The following is a 14,095-nucleotide window of genomic DNA, read 5'->3' as shown; positions in this document are numbered from 1 at the left end:
TGGCCCTCTTCTGGACCCGCTCCAACAGGTCCGTGTCTTTCCTGTGCTGAGGGCTCCAGACCTGGACGCAGTACTCCAGGTGGGGTCTCACCAGAGCAGAGTAGAGGGGCAGAATCACCTCCCTTGACCTGCTGGCCACGCTTCTTTTGATGCAGCCCAGGATATGGTTGACATTCTGGGCTGCAAGTGCACATTGCTGGCTCATGTCCAGCTTTTCATCCACCAGTACCCCAAGTCCTTCTCGGCAGGGCTGCTCTCAATCCCTTCATCCCCCAGCCTGTATTGGTACCGGGGGTTGCCCTGACCCAGGTGCAGGACCCTGTACTTGGCCTTGTTGAACCTCATGAGGTTCACACGGGCGTTACATACTGCTCTCTGACCCAAACTTGTGTTGTGCTGCTCTCATGATGGAAAATGCCTGATGGGTCAAGGACCATAAGCGTCCTAAGTGATCTAACACTGAATTGTCAGTCCCTTTCCCCAAACTGATAGACAGCTGTAATATTATTACCTTTCCTTATTTCATTCTGTTTATAAAAACTCTGGATAGAACTGTAGAGACTTTGAAAGTGGCAGCGAGCCTGTAGCTGTGCTGTGTTGAATTTTAGTTGGTTTGCGAATACAAATCTCCATATTTTAAATTTTATAATATATCTTCAGACTCATCGCTGTAAGTCTTAAGGGGCTTTTGGAAGATCCATACTGTGTCTAGTGAAATTCTGACAAGTGTTACAGGTGAAACATTGAAGAGTGGAGATAAGTGTGATGCAAGTGGCGAAAGAGAAATATTTGACACTGAAGAAGGGTGTGCTGGGAGATAGAATAAATGGGTTAAATATCTCTTATCTCTGTCTCAGATGTTTCCTGTTTATACTGCTGGAATATGCATGCTTGCAATGCAAACTCAAAGCAGTAACTCCTTTATATTAATATATATTTGCCATTTCCCTCTTTTATCAAAAGCTTATAAAAATAGGAGCATCTTAAGATGCATATTTTATATGGAAATCATCTGATGCAGATGGCTTTGGAAGGATTTTCTAAGCCTAAATCAGCTATTTCATAGAGGAACACTGCATTCTTGTACAATTTATAAATTAATTTACAGTGAGATCCATTTCTAGCATGAACATACTTTCTTTAACAGATGGAGCAAATTGAAGTCTATAATAAAGAAAGTCATAAATGTCATTCTCTGTAGGAAAACTAAACAAAATAGATGAGTGCCATATCTAGTATTTTATTATGTTTCCCCTGTCCTACCCTATACTAAAGCAAGATAAATATAAAGTCATTTGAATTAAGACATTTGACAAAACATTAATGTGAAAATGTGATTTAGAGTTTGACATTTTGTTGGTAGCTGAGGACTTTGTTCTGAAGGAATTGTGTGCAGTTCTCCTTGACCTCCCATATCAGCTGAGCACCAAGGAAAAAATACCCAATCTAGCACTCATGAGGAAGAGCATCCCAACAGCTAGGCACTGTAGAGAAGCATGAGAGCAGGAAGCTACTATAATTACATAGAAGTCTACTGCAGTATAAAGATACAGTTACTGTTTTCTTCATTGTATTTAACACTCTGAATTTCTCTTTTCTTTATCTTGCTTCATTCTTGTTGTTTTACTGGAGTGGTGCTATCAGCTGCTATGCAAATGTGAATGAGCTAAATATGCGTGAGAGGAGGTATTTGATTCTTCCGTTTGTTTTGTCTTTATTCATTTAACTGTTTACCCAAAACGGTCTGATTGTATCTAGGCACCAAGAGTGCAGTAAACCAGCTCATTAGATCAGTGACTTGGGTAAACCCAGATCTCTTTGATATGTTTATTGATGCTATTGGTTTTAACTGTGTATGCATTAACACAGTAAATCCTGTGAAATGTATGGTCTTGTTTATGGTTAAATTAGAACAAAACTAACCTTTTGCCGTTTTTTAGAATCAAGTAATTCATGGCACAACACTTTCTAGAAGTACACATTTATTTAACATATAAATGTTCTTATAAGTTTAATTTCTCATTCCATCCCATTATTTCCAAGATGTAATGAAGTAAGTTTTAGAACTAGACCTGATGAAGACTGAATACAAATGATCAGCAAAATTACCTTGGGATTTTCCTGATGTTTCTAGTAGCGTACACTGCAAAATACATGGGAAAATCATCATTACTAAGAACTGATCAGCAGTGACTTTACTTAGCCCCAGCTTACCTATTGCAGCTTACAGCCAGATACCAAAAATCCCCACAAATCAGCACTGGCTTTGTGGTGTTAAAGCCTACCTAAATGAAGAGATGAGTAGTTTCACACCTGTAAGTGAAACGGAGGGCATAGCTGGAGGGAAAAAAGTCAAATTAGCAAAGGTGATTGATGAAGAAAGGGGGATTTCATCAAGGAATCCATTCAGTTTGTAACCTGAATTTAGCTGTAGCAGAGAGGAGCTGCTCAGGTCATCCTCTGGTAGCTGCAGGAGAGACTGAGGCAGCAGTCCTGCCTGCCAGACCGGAGGGATATAGTCACTTTGCTCCCCAGGTCACAGAGGGCAAGGATCCTGGGAGGGTTTGGAGGGTTTAGAGGAGCACAATGGGGAGGAACAATCAGTGTTATTTTAGAGCTGGGAGTAGCTGTTTGGGCCAAAGACACAGCTGACTCATTGGTAACCACCTGGGGATCAAATTTGGGAAGGGTTCTTGAAAGGAGTTAAATTTTTCAGAGCCCTGTGTCAAATGGGAGTTATTTCTGGGAAGTTACCTAAGATTTAAGGTGGTTAAAGTGGGTTTGGTTGCACCCAAATACCAGAAACCTTTGGAAAGGAGAGTAAGGTACATTATAGAGAAGGGCTAGATTAAGTCTGGTGTTACTCAAGTGCAAAGACTGGGGTTGAGGATGCAATGGGTCATAAATAATTGACATGTGGTGCACAGACTGTGGTCTCATTAAGAATCCCTCCTGCTGGTGTGTGGCCCCTCCTCACATTTCTATAATAAACCTGTAATATAATGGGGGGTTTTTGGATGCCATGATTTGCTCTGATCTTAAAATGCCAATTTTGATTTGTATTGGTTTTATTCCAAAGAAGAATGAATGGTCATTCAGTTAAATGAAACTATGTTGAATAAAGTCTTGTTCGCTTTCACTAGGCAACTGTCAAATCCCATGTCTCAAAATCCTCACTCATATTTTTCTTTTGTCTTTCAAGATGCATATAAATTATGTAGTAGCATTTCACTTCTTAAAAATGTCTGCCTAGTTGGACTAAGAACTCTGTGTTCTTAGGAAAGTAATGATTTTGCACCAAGAACAAGTTTTAGTATTTAGCATTTGACTGTTAGTTACCATCTTTTTCACTTAAGATACTTCTGGACTTGAAAAAAATGCCGTATACGTTGTGAAGTCACTAATGCTCCTCTGTGCTGCCAACAGATGTTGATGAATGCACATCAAACCCATGCTCTAATGGGGACTGTGTCAACACACCTGGTTCCTATTACTGCAAGTGCCACGCAGGTTTCCAGAGAACTCCTACCAAGCAAGCTTGCATCGGTAAGAAAATTTGCTTCACATCTACTGACATTGCAGATGTTCTGACCCCTTATGTCAGATTCCATTGGAGTTCAAAAAATAGTTAGCAATGCGATTTCAGTAAATCTCTACAGTTGGTATATTAATTGGAGCTCTAGTTTTGGGCTACCATTCCATTTGTTCTATTGTTGTCTTTTAACATTTATCCATTATTCTGGAATATCTGTCACTTGGCCAGGGAATTCCCCAGCCAGAAGTTCTACAAAAAATCAGGAAATAGACTATTAGTACGACAGGTGTATATTTATGTATGTACACAGATGAATGTGTGAGTAGGTTTTTAAAAGTATTCATAAAGTAATTGCTGAGCATCACAAAATGTATCATTGTAACATTTATTGTACAAGTCTGTAAAATAATATTTTTCCTGTCTCTGGTGCAATGAGAATAAATTCTTAACTGTCTCTGGAAAATTTTTTCTAAGTAATATTTAAATAACATGCCAGTATTTTTCAAAGCAGTAGTTGTCTCTATATACGTTTTTATCTTACAGTAATTCTCTGTTTGTGTGATTTTTTTTTTTTTTTTGCCTTAGATATAGATGAATGCATCCAGAATGGTGTTCTTTGTAAAAATGGCCGGTGTGTAAACACTGATGGAAGTTTCCAATGTATTTGCAATGCTGGGTTTGAACTGACTACAGATGGAAAAAATTGTGTGGGTAAGAACTCTTCTAAATAATGGGGCAGGCATTGGCTTGGTGATTCTAGAAGTTGTACTTCATACAACAATTAAGGATCATAAAGGATGACCCTTTTTGAACTCGTGTATGACCTGAGGTCATACATACATGAACTTATAGCCCATGCATTCAAATAGTTATTTTATGGAACTGCATGATTTCAAAGGAAACGAGGTATTTTTTGTTTTTGAAGCTACAGCTCTCCTTAAGAGTCCCAGGTAAGACTCAGTTCCAGGAACAACATTTTTCCCTAAAGCTTCCTAGCAAGTGCTCCATGTATCAGCACTGCTGAAAAAACAACTGTTTTTAATTTTGACTATACTGTGTCAAAAAAAAACTTCCTAGATAAACAACAAGCTCTTAATTCTGTCAGGTGATTGAAGCTTTTTATCCTTTTATGTAAGAAAGAAAGATGCAGCGTGTTCTTCCATACACAGTCTGCTGAAACACACAAAGTAACTGATCACAAAGGGAAAAAAATTTGCTGTTTTGTCTATAGAGTGAAAAGTCTTCAGGTACTTCATCAGAGTTATGAGTAGAATTTAATCTTCAAGTGAAGGAATATGTCACATCAGTCCTGATCGTTTATTTTTACTGTGTCATCTTCTGGAAGGTGAGGAACTATAAGCAATTTTCTTTGCAATGTTTTACAGACCACGATGAGTGTACCACGACAAACATGTGTTTAAATGGGATGTGCATAAACGAAGATGGGAGTTTTAAATGCATCTGCAAACCAGGATTTGTTCTGGCTCCAAATGGGCGTTACTGTACTGGTATGTAGAACTGAGGGGTAACGCATTAAGACAATCTTGATTGAAAACAGCTTTTTCCGGTCCATTCATTCATGCAAGAATGGCAATCTCGTCACATGGATTTAATAACATACTAATACCTTACTAACTCATTGCAGTAGATTTCTTAAGCTGCCTAGAATAGAAATAGGTCTTTAACTTACAGAAATAAATAACTGAGTTATTTAATAGTATTGTGAAAGCTACAACAGATGATAAATTAGCTTTTGAAAAGTCTTGGAGCATTGTAAATGCAGCAAAATATGCAGGCCCTTCATGAAGTGGTAAAGTGAGCAGCAATATGGGTAGTTTAAAAGGTTTAAAAGATTTTACATTGATGAACACACACAAGTATGTTTTCCACATCATTATTCTGGCAATTTAGAGTGCATAACACTTAAGACATCGTATTTGCCACATAACATTACAAACTTTTTAAAGTGAGGTCATTGAAAACTTACGAACATTTTAAGAATAGAGTCTGATTTAGCTTGTTGTAAGGAAACTAATGGAAGATACCTGTTGCTGCCAGTAGAAGTAGGTTTGGGCTGGAGTAATTTCTAGTAAGTGCAAAATCATCTAAATTGTTAGTTTTCTGATTTGAAATTGAACCTTTTTTATTAATTGTGGTTTTCTTAATGTACGTGCAGCTGGGCTGTTGACTTAGATAGAAATTGATGACCACTGAAAAGTTCTTTGAAATTAAAATTTACCATCATGTGGATATTCTGTGATTAGTGCTTCCTTAACCACACTTTAAAGCAAAGTTACAGTGTCATGAATTGGACAAAGGGGAAAATTTACCATTAATTTTGCTTAATGTAGAATCTGAAGTGCCTTTAATCCTACAGTTTTTCTGGGTTTTTTTTTCTTTTTTTTTTTAAATGCACAGCTGGAATTTTGATTATTTAGTGTAATTCCAAGATGAGATTTTTTTTAGAAACAAAACAAGGATATGTTGACGATTCATCTGCTATCATAAAGTCATTTGGTAATGTTAAAAATATTAATTGTAATCTTGCTTAAAAACAGTGAATAGATTGTTGAATTGTGTTGCCTCCTGATAGATATTGATGAATGTCAGACTTCGGGAATTTGCATGAATGGTCATTGCATAAATACTGAAGGATCCTTTCGGTGTGAGTGTCCACCTGGCTTGGCTGTTGGAGTTGATGGTCGCGTGTGTGTAGGTAAGTGAGTTTTTTCTTTTTCATTGAAAAGCAAGTGGAATTATCAGGTTGTCAGATTAAAGAAATGCATTAAATGTTGACATCAAACCACAGAGGATCTGCTCTAGGATAAATCTGGAGTATTTGTCTTTTGTTCTGCTATGTGTTTGTGTTCATGTATGTGCATGTATCTACATGTATGTATGTATAGTCACATTTATATTCAGTTGTGCATCATCCACTCCAAATCACTAAAATAGGTACATATCTTGGTTGCAACACTGATATTTTCGCACTCCGCTTTTAATTTCTTTATCTAATCTGAAAACATTTTATTCTCCCTGTACCATAGTGTTAAAAAAGAAAAAGCTCTAGCAGGAGAAATAGTGAAAACTAGATAGACTTGTTTCTGTGAACTCAGATATCATTATTAAGAATTATTAGGAAATCTTGCATTATGTTATCCCATAAACCTAGTGTTAAAAGACAAGACGCTTCAATTCCTCTGTGGAATTGGAGTGGCACCACCTCTTGTTTACCTGTTACTCCTATAAATTAAACTTACAGTATTTATTCTTCCTGGCATCTCTTTTTGTTTTTGAGGCATTTTCTAGTTGGCTGATGAATAATCTTTTGTCATATAATCTGAACTTCAGCCTCTTATCCCCTCAATGTTACTGGTTGACAGTTAAGAGATTCTTCACCCAACTCCACCAGGAGCTCTAGCATAGCTTTAGAGAGCTCACCAGAGAAAAATGGAGCATTTTCAACCTGATGAAGAATAAGAAAGGGTAGAGGGCAAGAGGTATTCAGTCTTTGTTTTCTACTGATTGCTGGTGGAGAGGGTGGAGAGAAATATTAATTTTACAAAAATTTCTGAGAGTGATGGGACTACATGCACTAGGGACTGCGATACTGAAAGTTCCTTAAACCAGTTTAATCCACAGGAGATACAATCTTTCCTTTCTTCTGCATATCAGAACATCAGTTCTGTATCCCCTAAGTTTCTTCTCTCCTAGCTCATGAATGTATCTGTCATCAGGCATATTGGTGCCCCAAGGCTCAGTTAGTGGATAGGCAAGGCATTAAGCTTCAGCAGGCAAATGTGCCTGGAATGGGGCCTCCTTGAGTGAAAAGCACACCTCTGGCAGCATCACAACACGTTAGCTTCACTTTTGGTATGTGGCCTTGTGTGCTAGATGCTGCTGGTTACTGGACTGCTGTTGGAGCTGGTATTAGATCAGGCCAGCTGGTTATGTCGTGTTGTTTGACAGCTTCACGAAGCAGTAAAGGCAGAGAGGAAACCATTGGCTTAGCTCTGCAATAGCCTTATATATTAATCAGTGCTATGACTGTTCTTGCTGACGGATGCATGTATGTCTTATCTGCCTATGTCTTATCTGCATGTGTGCAGATAAAGGAAAGACAGACTTCATCACAATGTTTGGAAGTTATCTTGCACCAAAGGGATGTGAGATACTACATCCTTGTGTTGCTATCAATTCATTTGAAATAAAATTTTAAATTGTGCAGAAGTTCGTCATTCTTTAAAATAAAATCTAGTGCAAGCATTCCTATCAAGTGCCTGTGCAAGCCGGCCCTTTCTGTTACCACTTCAGTTTAAAAAATGCATGATAAAATCTCAGAATGGCTTAAAAACAGGCTAATAAAAAGCCAAAACACCTTCTCAGTCTCTCAGTTGGAACCCAAGTATTTGTTGTTTTAAATAAATGAGATTTTTTGGTAAGCAAAACTGTACTGAAGATTGAACCAACAAAAGCAAGGTTTGTTCTCTCCTATGTAGTAGCCAGGTTGTTTTCTTCTGATTTACTAAACGTTTGGAGAAAAGCAATGAAAAACTAAAACAATGAGAAGAGGCTTGGTATACTGATTTTAATATAGGAATTTCACTGCTTAGATTTGAGTACAAGCTGTTCAGTACCTTTTTTGTGGTCCAAGTTGGCCTCATCTTTACCCCTGTCAGTGATACAGCTGCAAAGAATCAATGCAGTGCTCAATTTTCTGTGCTTTCATTTACCTATTGCTACCACAGTTCTAGCAGCTAAAGGCTTCACAAGTTGGCCATCAGCTGTGAACACTATTTTTTTATTTTAAAATGTTAAGCTCCACATGTCACATAGCTTTAAGGTTTACGATAAATGCTTAAATTTTCAATATTCTTAATATGACAAAAATCGTAAGGCAGAGTCATGATTTATTTGGAAAATTAATTTTAAAAAGATTATGTAATTATTCCAGGCATAAAGTAACACAGGAAATTTCAAATATGGCATAACAAAGATATGCTCATACATGACCTTTAGAATAGAATTTCCGAGCCAATCTGCTGTTCAGAATTTTTTTTGTGTGTGTGTGTATAAACACACATGCTGTGTTAGCTACAGGAATTATCTGTCTGGCTATTCTGTGCAATATATTACATGAGCTAAATAATACTTTTCAAACATTCTGGCTGCTAGAAGAGTATTTGTAATCTGAAAGTTAGTAAGTTACATGGGGCTTCTTTTTAACAGTATTCCCACAAATGTGCTAGGCAGTTAGCAAAAATATAAAATCAAAGAGCCTACAGTCCAATTCTCTCACTCTTACTTTGAGCTGTATTTTACATCTGAATAGTGCCATTGATTCTGGGGGGGCTATTCATAGAATAAATTGCTTTTTTATTTAGTATTATTAAGTATGGCAGAGTCAATCACAAAATGTTACACAAGTTTGGAGAGAAAAATACAGCAAGGGGGAACATATGCTTGGAAAAGGAACAGTTAGATAAATGCTTAGAGCCAAACTAGTATTTGCAGGCATTTCAGGTTTGGCAATACTTCTAACTGCAGCTCCATGCTCGGATACCTCAGCTGGCTCTGTGTGTGTGTGTGTTTGTGTATCACCTCACAACTTGTGCTGAGCTATGGCTATAGCTTTGAGCAACTTATAATTAAAAGTAATTAACACTTTTAATTATAATTCAGTCTGCAGTTCATATCTCTGCCCAAAGCTATAGCCATCCAGGACAAAATAGCTAAGTTTTATTTTACCCTGGTTACTTTGCAGAACCATACCTCAAAGTGCCTGTCATGAGCGCTGCATGGTTTGACTTTTTAAGGCACCTGGATGGGTGCAGTGACTTTCACTGAGAATAGGTCAACCACTGGTCCACCTGACCTTGACCACAAGTATGGTGGTGATAACATTTGCAGATGCTGAAGTGCTACACCACAAAATTTAAGAGTCTAGAAATGCTATTCTCTGGGAAACAGTGGAGTTTCCCATAAACAGGTACATGGTTACAGCAGCACCAATGCTAAACTCTGATCCAGGGCATAAAACAAGTTCTCCAGTGTTCTGAAATTAGTAGCCAAAGGCTGATCAAACTATACATGGAGAGCAGCGCAGGTTCATCAGTAAGGTGCACGCTTAGAACTGTTGGGACATGGGGAACCTCAGCTTGGTGAGGTGCCTACAGCAACTAAGCCATGGACAAAGCAGTGCCTGTCTTTCTCATTCTTGCTGTCTGCATGGGAAGCACAACCCAGGGAGGACATTCTTCCTGTCATATGATTGCTGTTCTGGTTCTGGAGGAGCCAGCTTGGTTCTTCATCCTGCACATGTTTTGTGAATCACTGACTGTGTATATAAGACTGTTTTCCTGTAACGTTAGGCAATCCTCCCCAAATTCCCTGTGCCGCTTCTATAAAACATTGGTTTATGTGGAAAAGCATTTGCTCTCTTCTTATGCAGTGCAGTTGCTCAGTACCTCTGTAGCTTCCTCCAGCTGCTTCCCACACTTCACATCTTTGAAGACCTTCCTACTGTATTTCTTTCACACTTTCCAATCTTTTCTCCCCCTGCAGTTTCCCTTGGTGCCATTTCCTTCCCTCAAATTGCTTCTCCATTCTCTCCCAGACACATAACTAAGGGGAAGCCTTCCCTTCTGTGACAGGGCAATGATTGAAGCCCCTTTATTCATGGCAGTGCGTGGCAGAGTGGCATCTGGATTTGTTAGAGGTGGAGGGAAAGGATGTGGTGCAACTACTTATTTTACAGAGTACATGCACAGACATTTCTTGTGCAAAAATTCTTGATTGTTGTCAAGCGTAATAGTCTTTTCCTGCTGTCAAGTGCAAGTAAATTGTATTGGCTTCACCTAGACTCTTGGCAACGAATAAGCCCTGAAATCTGGGCCACATTTAACTGTGCTCCAGAACTATCTGTTCCATGGGATACCAAAAGCAAGAGAAAACACTTACGTACGGGCAATCCTGTTTGTATTGAGCCAGCTTACCACAAAAGAGCAGGCAGAACACAGAAGGAATTGCCAGTTCTTACCTGAATTGGCACAGGATATTCAACATCCACTGTAAGTTTTTTCATGCAACTTTTCTGTGTTGTTTCGGGGTTATCTTTTAAGTAGGTAACTGTCTGGATTCCCTCAGACCCTACTCAGTTTCTGAGTGCACCCGGGCTCATGTCCAGGCAACAATGTATGGTAGTTTTACTGGGAGACTGACAAGGAGCATAAATTAAAGCCATGTTGTGGCCTGGTCCATAAAGATGCCTGAAACAAAGAGTATTTCTGTAGCTCCAACAAGTGTCTGTAGAAGTATAGGAGTCAAAACTAAAGGCTGTTTACTCCATCTGTATCCTGCAATTCTCAACCACACATTTAGGTGGACTGTCCACTCACATGCTTGTTAGAAGATCTCCAGTATTATCCTATAAGCAAATATGCAAAAGGCATCTAACCCTGGAATGACCAAAAAAACAAAACAACAAAAGTCAAAACAAAATACATAAAAAGCAGTCTAAGAGACATTCTCATAGTTCTTGGGTAAGTATAGCAGATGGGTAAACCTGCAAAGGTAGGGCTGAAGGCGTGCCTTGGAAGATGCATCTTACTACATCTTACTGGTCAAGTCAGTCAAATTGATTTATATGACTAAATCAGCTGCAAGATTGGCAGTATGCACATGGTGAGTCCTACAGCTGTGTGGCTGCCCTGTATAATTTTTCTGCTGTCTTTTACCGCATGATCTTTGAGGTTGGAGACCTTCCAGTTATTATCTGTTTTCTTTGTGTAATAAGTGGTGGATTGTCCTGGCCATCATTTCCAACCCTCTGTGCAGGGATAGCACTGTAATTTCTATAGTGGCTTTTCAATCACAAACCTCCAGAAGTTTCTTATACTCAAGGCAGTAGTGCTGCTTTCCCCGCTACCTAGTCGTGTGTAAGAATTGCTAAATCGCTGTTGCTAGCTAGGTATTGGGACCTCTTTGATATTCTAACCCTAATCCAGCACCGGTGCCAGTTTACGTATAAGCCTATTAAGATAGCCATGTCACGTAAATGCTGGTCTGAACAGTCTGCTGAAATTGCATTTCTGTACAGAATTTGTAAATGCAATAGGCGGCTATGCTCCTCCTTTTGGAAATAGGTAGTCTCCCATATTACCAGCCCTGGGCTGTTGGTGAGTTACCCTACGTGAGGAACCATTTCGGAAGCAAATAAGAGATCTGTGTGTCCAGGTTATGGTTGTAGTACTTCTCAAAGGGAAAAATCAGTCACCATATGCTGATTCAAGCCATTCTCTGATTCTTATTGAGATATGTGTTGATGGATTTACAAAGCTGCTCTGGTGTGTGGGTCATCTTTGCTGGGTCCTATGGAATGCTTTTAGATTTGCCCACAATATGCTAGTTTAGATGGTTTTAAAGTGCTCTGGAGAGAGCTCTGGGGGCTAACCATTTTGAGAATTGGCCTTGATGCCATCAGGATTATTGTAGCAGAGCAATGCAGATGTAGCCAATGTAACCATTTTGTTGAACAAAAATTTTTTTTTTAAACTCTCGTTGAGATAGTATGCATACATTCACTTTCAGCCTAAGGAAATCAGTTATTTCTTTGCTTGCCCTTTCTTAGATACTCATATGCGTAGCACATGCTATGGAGGCATCAAAAAAGGAGCGTGTGTCCGTCCTTTCCCTGGTGCTGTGACAAAGTCTGAATGTTGCTGTGCCAATCCTGACTATGGTTTTGGAGAGCCATGCTACCCCTGCCCTGCCAAAAACTCAGGTAAAATTTTGTGTTTCTTTGAATACTACAGTGAACATACAGACTTTAAAAAACCTTATTCAGATCAGGTTGTTAATTTATTTCGTGCCTTAAAGAGAAATGAATAGGGTACTTAATGGAATTGTACACTGATTCTGGAAATGGTTTCTCCTTTAAAGAAAAACTCTCTGGTACTTTATGTTGAGTATTTGTGGGTTTATGCATTGTAATGTTTGAGGTGAACCTAGTTCCAGAGCTAGCCAGACTCTGACAAAATTCAGGACAAAGGACATGAGTATGCTATGGATGAAGTTGGGTCCCTGAATTAAGTGTTGGTTATAAGTAATAATACTTTAAAGATGATAAGCAGAGTTCTCCGATGAATCTGTAAATTTCCTAGTCAAATCAATCCAGTTTAAAAGAGCAGCCCATATTAATTTTAGAAATCTGTATTTCATTTTATAAGAATCAGTTCTCCAAATAAACCTGGGGATTGATTAAAAAAAAATCTCCTGAATATAGGACTGAGATGATTTATCTTGGACCGTATTTCCATTCAGGGTCATTTTCTGAGATAGCAGAAAACTATTTAGAAGAAATGAAGTAAAACTGGCATTATGGTTGAAAGCAGTAACTTAAGGAGACAGTACTGTCAAGACTATAATGAAATCACTTGAGTGTTTAATTCTTGTTATCAAATTTTGTTTTTTTATGTATGTGAAAGTTCAGGGTGGAATGCTACTTGACGTAGTATTATTAGCTATATTATCTATACATAGCATTAGCAATATTATCTAGAAATAGTTATTTCATGTGAACACTGGCATTTTGTTAGTTACTTTGTAGAAAAATTATTTTGGAAAAAGATCAGGTGGATTTAGTTTAGGATTAAAGAAGGTGAAACACAGGAAATAACATTTTCTTTCTTCCCCAACACCTCTTGCTTCAATTGAGTAGCTGAATTCCATGGCCTGTGTAGCAGTGGAATAGGTATTACTGTGGATGGACGAGGTATGTTGCACATTTTCTTTAATATATATGATTCAAGGTTAAAAAAAAATACTTGGAATTATATTTTTCTTTAACGTATTAGGGTGGAGGTTTTTGCCTCAAGATTAATATGTTGATTTTAGTATTCTCATTATCAAAGTACAATAATTAAATATTGTCTAAAGGAAAGACCAGAATTAATTCTCTACAACATTGGATTTTGCCTGACCGTGACAAGAAAAAAAAAGTCATCCATTTTAAAGGTTTTACCTGTAATTTTTTTTTTTTTTTAGAATAGGCATAAGACAGTTCTCCTTCATTTGGGGAATGACAGGAGCCACTTGAATTTGCAGTTGATTTTCAGTCAGCTGGGATAGTAATAGAGCAGTTTTTCACTCCAGATCCAGTGTTCACTACATGGACTGTTTCAATGGAGGGATCGTGAGTTAGAGTTGGAAGGGAGCTTACTGAAAAAGGATCCTCCTAAAAAAAATCCCGAAAGTGAGCACTTGCATTTCATACTGGGAACTGTAAAGCTCCAGCTCCTTTTTCTAGCACCACCGAGAGAGGGATTTTAAAGATAATAGCTGAGCCAGGCCTGAAGCAGGGGTAACACATGCTGCAGCTGCCAAATAAGTAGAGTGGGTTCAAGAAGGAATGGTGGAACACAGTATTATGATTTATTGCTAGATAGTTCCCTGATGAGTTAATAAAGTTGCAGCCAAATTAAAGCAGATACTGTACGGTTAATATTTCCAGGCATTTAATTTATGTAGCTTTTATCCTTGTCAGCATTAAAGATCCTATGC

At 38.2% G+C, this 14,095-nt stretch overlaps 1 protein-coding gene across 1 annotated transcript in view; it reads left to right on the top strand.

The window, feature by feature from the left end:
- The window catches only part of FBN2 (fibrillin 2), a 183,735-nt gene that overhangs the window by 74,704 nt on the left and 94,936 nt on the right, over positions 1-14,095 (top strand). Inside the window, exons 10-15 of the mRNA XM_009319652.1 lie at positions 3,427-3,546; positions 4,121-4,246; positions 4,921-5,043; positions 6,129-6,251; positions 12,165-12,317; positions 13,254-13,307. Coding sequence (XP_009317927.1) covers positions 3,427-3,546; positions 4,121-4,246; positions 4,921-5,043; positions 6,129-6,251; positions 12,165-12,317; positions 13,254-13,307 — 699 coding nt within the window. The remainder of the gene's footprint in view (positions 1-3,426; positions 3,547-4,120; positions 4,247-4,920; positions 5,044-6,128; positions 6,252-12,164; positions 12,318-13,253; positions 13,308-14,095) is intronic.

Source organism: Pygoscelis adeliae, unplaced genomic scaffold, assembly GCF_000699105.1.
Source record: "Pygoscelis adeliae isolate BGI_AS28 unplaced genomic scaffold, ASM69910v1 Scaffold110, whole genome shotgun sequence".
NCBI lineage: Eukaryota > Metazoa > Chordata > Aves > Sphenisciformes > Spheniscidae > Pygoscelis > Pygoscelis adeliae.
Note: the sequence above shows the minus strand (reverse complement) of the source record. Positions and strands in the feature narration are given on the sequence as shown.